General features: G+C 42.3%; 1 protein-coding gene across 2 annotated transcripts; it reads right to left on the bottom strand.

The window, feature by feature from the left end:
* Nucleotides 1–2,183: 2,183 nt before the first annotated feature.
* LOC124291410 lies at nucleotides 2,184–9,327 on the bottom strand. Of its 2 annotated transcripts, none has more exons than XM_046728396.1 (4): nucleotides 9,160–9,327; nucleotides 7,802–8,262; nucleotides 3,464–3,601; nucleotides 2,184–2,928 (listed from the first exon to the last, which is right to left on the bottom strand). In XM_046728396.1, the coding sequence occupies exons 2-4, from the start codon at nucleotides 8,043–8,045 to the stop codon at nucleotides 2,762–2,764; spliced, it is 549 nt and encodes a 182-aa protein (XP_046584352.1). In that variant the 5' UTR covers nucleotides 8,046–8,262; nucleotides 9,160–9,327; the 3' UTR covers nucleotides 2,184–2,761. The 2 variants fall into 2 exon arrangements, with proteins under 2 accessions (XP_046584352.1, XP_046584351.1); XM_046728395.1 differs by lacking the exon at nucleotides 9,160–9,327 and adding an exon at nucleotides 8,970–9,090.
* Nucleotides 9,328–9,788: the final 461 nt, after the last annotated feature.

The following is a 9,788-nucleotide window of genomic DNA, read 5'->3' as shown; positions in this document are numbered from 1 at the left end:
CTAGTCGGGGTAGTCTTGATAGGTCGTAGCCAAGTGAAATGGGGGCATACCGCCAACGCACGCACTCACACTCACACAGAGAAAAAAAGGGATTTTACAATTGCTTCGTTTGGTTACGATAGCTTCAGTAGTTACTTCAAGAACCTTTCAGGTACAATCGATGATGTTCTTACTATGAAGATGTCGCCATAGATGGTCACTTGAATGTCAAGGTCATCTATGGCTGACAAGTGAGTATGATTGCCAATGATTTTGGAGAAAATGCCAGCTTACTGTCGAGGAAATGATATGTAGATGTTGCAAAAAAAATTTAGACCCGTGGATTACCGCTGCCGATAAAATCTAGTCCTACATAGGTACTGTCAACGTGCCTCGAATCAATAAACGAATTTAAAAGGTGAGTTTACGCTGTCTTGGCTGATCTATGATTTTGGCGGAGGTAGCTGTTTTCGGTGAGCTGTGGCGTATAACGTTTGAAATAATGATCCGATTGTGACCATATATAGCTCATTTTGTAGGGAAATCATCTCGCTTTCGATCCGTAGGCTTCGACGCGGCCTTACAAATATCTTACGTGGTGAAATCTAGCTTTGATTGAGGAGGGAGCGGTTTCGTCGTTACATCCTTTTCCTTGTATATAGCACTAGGGTATGGTCTATATACCTATATGTCTTTCTAAACGCTGTCTTTAAGCGCGACACGCCCCTGTGTCCGTCTGGACGTACAGTAAACCACGACTGACTGACTGAGTTTGGTTTTACGCCGCTTTTAGCAATATTCCAGCAACATCACGGCGGGGGACACAAGAAATGGGCTTCACACATTGTAACTATGTGGGGATTCGAACCCGGGTCTTCGGCGTGACGAGCCAACGCTTTAACCACTAGGCTACCCCACCGCCCCCAGTAAACCACGGTTAAAACGAACTAAAATTAGTGGTCCCTTTGAGTTCGATGTAACCGTAGTTTACTGCACATCGACTTTCAACTCGTAGTGCAATGCAGATTAAAATACCACAAGTAGATGCTTACTGTCAACACATGCCCTTTGCTCGTCTGGTGTCGCCTCCATGTATATTATGCTATGTATAAAGTGTGCTCACTAATTTATACAGACTTCAGGTCACGGTGTGACCAGATATACCTTGAAAGAGACTATAACTTATCTCCCTATTGTTTTACGGGTGTCTGCATTTTGTTGGTTTAAGAAAAGTGGGCACAGTGGGGGTACACATATATTTAGTATAGTGCAGTCAGACACATAAATAACTGGTAAACTGGTGACGACATTTGACAACTGCCTGACACATAAAGGTTATAACGCATGATAACCTCTCTTATCATGTAATGTCAGCTTAAACTCTGTCGTCAAAAACACTTCTCGCCTCGGGGCGGTGGGGTAGCCCAGTGGTTAAAGCATTTGCTTGTCACGCGGAAGACCCAGGTTCGTTTCTCCACATGGGTACAATGTGTGAAATCTGGTGTCCCCCGTCGTGATATTGCTGGAATATTGCTAAAAGCGGCGTAAAACCAAACTCACTCAGTCAGTCGTGGTTTACTGTACGTCCAGACGGACACAGGGACGTGTCGCTCAATCACTCACTGACTCACTTCTCGTCTCATATAAACATTACCGAAACAGTGCAGCTTTTCCTGAATGTGCACAATTATTTACGTTTTGTGATACTGTCGGCGATGAGTCAGAGACAACTGTCAATAAAGCTAGAACTGAAACCTGTTTTTTAGACAACGAACACGAAAAAGCTGTTGCTCATACACATTGATTCCACGTGGCAATATTTGTTTATGTTTAGCTTCTACCGGTCCTTTCTGGCTGCACAGTTCAGTTTCAGCTGTACATATCTCGAGTGAGGGGCAGTGGGGTAGCCTAGTGGTTAAAGCGTTCGCTCGTCACGCTGAAGACCCGGGTTCGATTCCTCACATGGGTACAATGTGCAAAGCCCATTTCTGGTGTCCCCCGCCGTAATATTGCTGGAATATTTCTAAAAGCGGCGTAAGACCCGCTTACCCACTCATTCCAAGAAAAGATTCAAGACATGCATGTTGTACATCATTGTCAAGTCTCATACAATAATTTTCGGCAGGACTACAAGAATTCACTCAAGAAATGCATGGTACACAATACGGTCAAGCAGATACACTAACGTTACATATAAATACAAAAATTATATCATATTTTAATAATCCGTGGTCCCGATCTGGTAGAAACACATATCCAATCCCTAACGATGCCGGCGTTTCCCTACTGGTAATATAACATAAAAGCCGTTGCTTGAACACCATGAATATTCATAACGAAATGAACTGTTGCAGCATGGTATCTATGTTGTGTCCGTGAAAGACTTAAATACCATGAGAAGTCATTACATACTGTTCGCCATTCCCATCACCCAATGTGACATTCGTGATGCACATCTCGACTTTTTCTATACTATCTCTTAAATGTGTATGCTTTGGAAAGAGTGTCTTCTTTGCGGTCTAATGGAATCGGGGGGTATGGATAATCCATTTGTCCATTGCCGTTTTACAGTTGACTATGATAGTTATAGTTCGTAAGTTGTCCATTCACCGGTCGCCATTCCAGTGGACCACTCAATAACAGTAAATGCTGAAAGACCTGATTCCTCTTCTTTCATCGCACCAACGGCTCTTGAAACATAAAGTTCCATTACTCATAACTCCGTAACAATACCTCTCTGATAAACTCATATTGCCTTGTCCAGTAGAATTGGACCTTGTTATCAGAGGCTGACGTAGCCAGTCCGTGTTTTACCCTCATAGATGAACAGCACCCCAGCACCAATGCAGTTCAGAGCACCGATCACTTCGAAAGCAAATCCCCAGTTGAGGTCTTCGTTCGGGTCATGCCGCGCCCCAAATATTATGAGTCCAATAAGTGTGGAGAGAGCTGTTAAAAAGGAGCAAACATATTCAATAACCACACAGCAGTCTCTGCTAGGGCAGTCAACTGAAAGTTTTCAATTACATCATGAACATGTGTTTATGAATCACAATCAGATAGTGATGAAAACAGGTGTTCGCAAAAAGGTGAAAACAATGACGTTTCAATTTGTATAACGTTTAGTTTCTCATCGCGCTAGGAAATAGTCAGACTAAATGACAGCATGTTGTTATGGAGTCTTTGGCAGACAAATCAGCAGATACCGATACTTTTAGCAATGACACAGTCAGTCATAACAGTGTTCTCAACAAAGATGCTATGCTTGACTACATGATCAATTGACTCGACAGTAATGCCTAGCATAGGTCCAATGCCACCATCTCTGACCACGAATCCCCTATGGTCAGTGATGAGGGACTGTTTTTGCTTTAGGTGAAACAGAGACAGGTGGTCAGCTTAGAACTTTATATTAGTGAATTTTATTTAAAGCAGTATTTGCTTGCAAGATCCGAATTACATTTATTTTGCAAATAATTCCCACCTGACGCCAAACTCGTTGCCGCACAGAAGAAGACGGCTGTTCTTGAACCCAGGTACATGTACCACGCCACACAGAACAGGGCAGCTACCTCGAGCACCAGACCCACCGTCTCGAGCACCTGCACTCCTTCGAACCATCCTGCAAGTACAGTGTCAAGGCCGCGTTAATGTCAGCGCCGTGAAACTACACCATGAAATACAGAATTGTATGGAATGTGATTACATAAATAGCTTTGATGTGCGCCACTTATTCTGCACCTTTAACGAACCTGGGTAGTTGAAGAAAACAGGGTTGACTCCTAGATTTCAACCTATGCGACGTTTCGATACACGTGTCTTTACGACAATTCTCATTTGCCTAACGGATGGATTAGCCTGTAAGAGTAGGAAAAGTCGCATTGATTAATTAAACAAGTTGAATTCCACTTTTTCAAGAGACACTTGACAGGACTTCAAAGCAATGTTTGTAAGGTTTTGTTTAATCAGTCAGCGGGTATAAAGAAAACAGGGTTGACTCGTAGATTTCAACCTATGCGACGTTTCGATACGTGTGCCTTCACCACTCGCTTGAACTTTCGCTTTCGTGACAAATGGTTTGATCTGTAGGGAAACACTGCCATATAACACTGCCACATAACACTGATGACTTCGTATAACCCATGCTTGTCGTAAGAGGCGAGTAACAAGATGGGGTGGTCAGGCTCGCTGACTTGGTTGACACATGTCATCGGTTCCCAATTGCGTAGATCCATGCTCATGATGTTGATCACTGAATTGTCTGGTCCAGACTCGATTATTTACAGACCGCCGTCATATAGCAAGTAAATTGCTGAGTGCGGTTTAAAACAACAAAACAACAACCAACAACCTATTTAGACGCTGGGTTTCTAATACACAACCATCTGACAGAAACTCGTAATTGATAGACGCCGGGATGTCTTAGAGGAAACAGGGTACGTTTCGGATGATTTTGGCCACGACTAAGGCGAAGTCCTAGGTCGTAACCCTGACCTGTTGGATGATAAGATGACAACATAAAACGAATGCATATCGTTCGTATGCACACCATGACGCTTATATAATTCCCAGGGGCATGTTCGGTAATTTCTTCATTGAAAGAAAATATCATAGATGTAAAATAAAACATTATAATATTTGCTAAAATTCATTTTAATTTTTTTCGACCCCCTTTGTGATCGAAATTTTGATTGCCATCTCTGTCTAACACCAATATTAGGACAAGGCAGGAACGTTCCTAAGTCAACTGCTCCCTTCCTACAGATTCAGAGCACAGACATCACTGCAGATTCAGTGCAGAGACAAATTTGTCGACATCACTGCAGATTCAGTGCAGAGACATCACTGCAGATTCAGTGCAGAGACAAATTTGTCGACATCACTGCAGATTCAGAGCACAGACATCACTGCAGATTCAGTGCAGAGACAAATTTGTCGACATCACTGCAGATTCAGTGCAGAGACAAATTTGTCGACATCACTGCAGATTCAGTGCAGAGACAAATTTGTCGTTACACTGCAGATTCAGTGCAGAGACAAATTTGTCGACATCACTGCAGATTCAGTGCAGAGACAAATTTGTCGACATCACTGCAGATTCAGTGCAGAGACATCACTGCAGATTCAGTGCAGAGACAAATTTGTCGACATCACTGCAGATTCAGAGCACAGACATCACTGCAGATTCAGTGCAGAGACAAATTTGTCGACATCACTGCAGATTCAGTGCAGAGACAAATTTGTCGACATCACTGCAGATTCAGTGCAGAGACATCACTGCAGATTCAGTGCAGAGACAAATTTGTCGACATCACTGCAGATTCAGTGCAGAGACATCACTGCAGATTCAGTGCAGAGACAAATTTGTCGACATCACTGCAGATTCAGTGCAGAGACATCACTGCAGATTCAGTGCAGAGACAAATTTGTCGACATCACTGCAGATTCAGTGCAGAGACATCACTGCAGATTCAGTGCAGAGACAAATTTGTCGACATCACTGCAGATTCAGTGCAGAGACATCACTGCAGATTCAGTGCAGAGACAAATTTGTCGACATCACTGCAGATTCAGAGCACAGACATCACTGCAGATTCAGTGCAGAGACAAATTTGTCGACATCACTGCAGATTCAGTGCAGAGACAAATTTGTCGACATCACTGCAGATTCAGTGCAGAGACATCACTGCAGATTCAGTGCAGAGACAAATTTGTCGACATCACTGCAGATTCAGAGCACAGACATCACTGCAGATTCAGTGCAGAGACAAATTTGTCGACATCACTGCAGATTCAGTGCAGAGACAAATTTGTCGACATCACTGCAGATTCAGTGCAGAGACATCACTGCAGATTCAGTGCAGAGACAAATTTGTCGACATCACTGCAGATTCAGAGCACAGACATCACTGCAGATTCAGTGCAGAGACAAATTTGTCGACATCACTGCAGATTCAGTGCAGAGACAAATTTGTCGACATCACTGCAGATTCAGTGCAGAGACAAATTTGTCGACATCACTGCAGATTCAGTGCAGAGACAAATTTGTCGACATCACTGCAGATTCAGTGCAGAGACAAATTTGTCGACATCACTGCAGATTCAGTGCAGTGACAAATTTGTCGACATCACTGCAGATTCAGTGCAGAGACAAATTTGTCGACATCACTGCAGATTCAGTGCAGTGACAAATTTGTCGACATCACTGCAGATTCAGTGCAGTGACAAATTTGTCGACATCACTGCAGATTCAGTGCAGTGACAAATTTGTCGACATCACTGCAGATTCAGAGCACAGACACTTGACCACAACAGCTTACCGAACTGAATTCCATTACAGAACATTCACTATTAAGCAAGATGTACGCGAACGATTGCGTCAGCGCAACAACTGTCCCCTTTCAGTCACATCATAAACTGACATACAGAAAAATGGAGACTATAATGTGTCACCCAAGGACCTGTATATTGTGGCTCCATTGGAAATAACATTGTACCTGCAGACTTAGTTCGAGTAAATCTACAAGGTAATGCTGCAATATATCGTAGATCGGCTTTGTCATCTTGTTTCACATAACTTGTCAGATGAACATTGAGAGACACTGGCATGGGAGACGACAAACCGCCAGATTGAAACATTGGGTTTAGAAACATTTATATTTTGGATTTGAATTATTTACTTGGGCGGGTTGGGATTAACAGTTTGTTGGAAAATATATATTCAGGAGTCGTTTCACTATTTCTACACATATAGCACAAACAAGGAGAGATGGCATACCCTGCTGATTCGCAACAATGACTTCTAGCTGCAATTTCTCTAGAAATGACGTGGCGAGTCAAAACAGTACATATTTGCATGAGGGTAAAATCCGAACATATATCGTAGGACACATACTGGAAGGTTATTTTTCAAATTCCTTCGGAAAACCGAGTGTTTTAAACCCATGTTTTGAGCTAGTCAATATTAGGAATACATGTATAATAATCTTGAGCATCAGAAATATTTGTTCCAGTTGTAACTACCTGTGGCCCCTTTTCATAATGCTCTAAAATAACAACCGTACTTGTGAGTATCTGTGCGGTTCAAGAAAGCGCCGTCAAAGCACTCTTATGGTCATGGTATACAAACCTAAATCGCGGGATTTTAAATGTATATACGGTATCTACTTTACAGAGGGATTCCAAACACAGTAGTTTCATGGTCGCGCAAGCACAGAAACACATTATCAAACACTGGTTCCCTACGGAGGGACATTGTCGCACTGTTGCCTTTACAAAAAGTCTCCAAATTTACAGAAGCGCGACAATGAAACAACGCATCAGGACAACAATGCCACAAATAATCAAACTCATTTATATTGGGTCCTTTAATTTAGCTGTGATATTTGGTGTGTAATATGTTAGACAATATATTTATATACTTTTATTCAGGAAGTATCGCTGCTGACACATATCATCGTATCAGAATTACGTAGATCGATGCTCACGTTGTCAATCACTGGATTGTCCGGTCCAGACTTGATTACGTACAGAACGTCGTCAAAAGTTGGGAAATTGTTGAATGCCGTGTTAAAAAAAATCAAATAAACATATATAGCAGTATACCTTCATAGCACCAGAAGGGCGGCCATGAGGTTACAGCGTTAGCTCATCACGCCGAAGATCCGAGTTTGACTCCCCAAATTTGTACAATATTTCTGGCGTCCCCATACCGTGCTATTACTGGACTATTGCTAAAAGCGGCGAAAAAAACATACTCACCCACTCAGAGCATCGGAGGTGAGTCAGTATCATAACAACGAATGAAAAGTGAAAATCTTACCCGGCTGATCATAAAGGTATTCACATCCCAACAGTTCCACTCCGCAGACTTTCCATAATCCTTTGTTAGCTTTTCCCTCTGCTGTGTCTACTTCAGTCCAATCAGGGACGCTGAATCCAGTTATGTGGAATATAATTCCGACGCCCAAAACAATCAGCCCAATTTTCGAATACCGTGACCCAGATAAACTTCGCGACAGCGCCATCTTGTGTATCGGATTCACACCAACGCTCGAAACGTGCATTTAATCACCTCCGGTTTGTACCCATGTGCGCCACACCACTTCCGGTTAAATTTGAAAGTCACGATTCCGTTGATACATGGAGGAAGCGTTTAAAAACTGTTTATATGAATCCGTTCCAAACCGTTGTTGTTTCACAGATTCTTTGAGTGATTATCAGCTACATTTTACCAGTAGATGAGGATCTTTCGATGTTATGTACATGCATCCCTGTAGCAACCTGAAGACAAGAACAGGTCATCATCATAATACATATTAATACCTATCCATTTCAAGTTGAACAAAACTTGTTATAAGTCAAATAGGCAAGTGAAAACACAAACGTGATACTGCATACCAATATTACGTCTGTCAGAAAGTCGTCACGCCGAAGACCCGGGTTCGAATCCCCACATGGGCACAATGTGTGAAGCCCATTTCTGGTGTCCCCCGCCGTGATATTGCTGGAATATTTCTAAAAGCGGCGTAAAACCATGCTCACTCACTCACTGTCAGAAAGATTTATAAGTTTGTATAACCCTACTTTATCTATATTTCCGCTACAGCCAATTTGAAGTCAGATTTCCTGGAACTCATTCATACGAAAGCGGAAGGCAAGTCAAGGGTCAGCGTAACTTTCACTCATACTGCACTGTAGTTACATATAACCTATAATTATCACTGTATTTTGAAACATTATAAAAACAAATCTTTAGGTATCTAGCATAGAGGTCATGTCGGCTCAGTAGTGTAAGACCTGTCAGAAACCCGTGATCATGGGTTCAATCCCAGATCTCACTTAACTCGTGGGTTGCACCGAAGAGATAAGCATTTAGGCCTGCGTAACCTCGACTCTCTTCCCAAATACGCGCTCAAATCGGCGTTCATCCTTATTAATTCGCGTAACATCACGAAAGTAAAATTTAATGTCTTTAATACTCCACTTACCACCGACTGATCTTCTCTCTCCACCGTCTAGGATGTAGACTGCCAACGAGGTAGTGCACATCCAGACACCATATACGTGCTTAAGGAAAAAGGTCAGATGATTTGCGATGATATGAAACCGATATCGACAACGTATTGTTATCACATGATCGACCCGAGGCCGTTAGTCAAGGTCCCTGTCTGTACTTACTTGTGTGACCTGATACACTAATCTTTCTATAATATGGCCTACACTGGAATGTGTAATCACCGTTATATAGAACACCTCATTACCGTTCTCTCTGTCACAACCGTTCTCTCTGTCACAACCGTCCACAGTTCTCTTCCCGTCAGCCTACGCCCGGCCCGCGATCACGCAATGTGTCTATTGTAAGCGTGAGTAACGCGGATGTGTTCCGTTGTAATAACCCAGTCTACTAGTGAGTGTATTGACACGTGTAGAAGGATGTAATGACCAGTTATAGCGCTGGCTCTGTGTAGAAACACAGACATGACACTGCTAACGATATGCCAAGTTTTCCTTGTTTAAATTATGTTTCCTACTCAATTGTTGTAGTGGTGGTCCGATTAACTGAAATAATCGAAGATTGGTCGCAGTGACTAAACGACCAAGCAGTCGATCATGTTTTCTCGTAATCGAACACAAACAATTCTGAAACACTTTTAGCATTAACAATATTTTTCACAAGGTTGGTTTTGTCAGTTACATTTCATAAGCACTAAAAGCTTGTTCCAAGTCATGATTGAATTTATCTTAAAGACATCAGGAAATTTATGTTCCTAACATACCAGTCATCCTTTCAAAATGTGAAAATTGCC

The sequence above is a fragment of the Haliotis rubra genome, unplaced genomic scaffold (assembly GCF_003918875.1).
Source record: "Haliotis rubra isolate DU_JTF1 unplaced genomic scaffold, ASM391887v1 Scf490, whole genome shotgun sequence".
Taxonomy (NCBI): Eukaryota; Metazoa; Mollusca; class Gastropoda; order Lepetellida; family Haliotidae; genus Haliotis; species Haliotis rubra.
The sequence above is the reverse complement of the archived record's forward strand: the minus strand, read 5'-3'. Positions and strand labels throughout refer to the sequence as shown.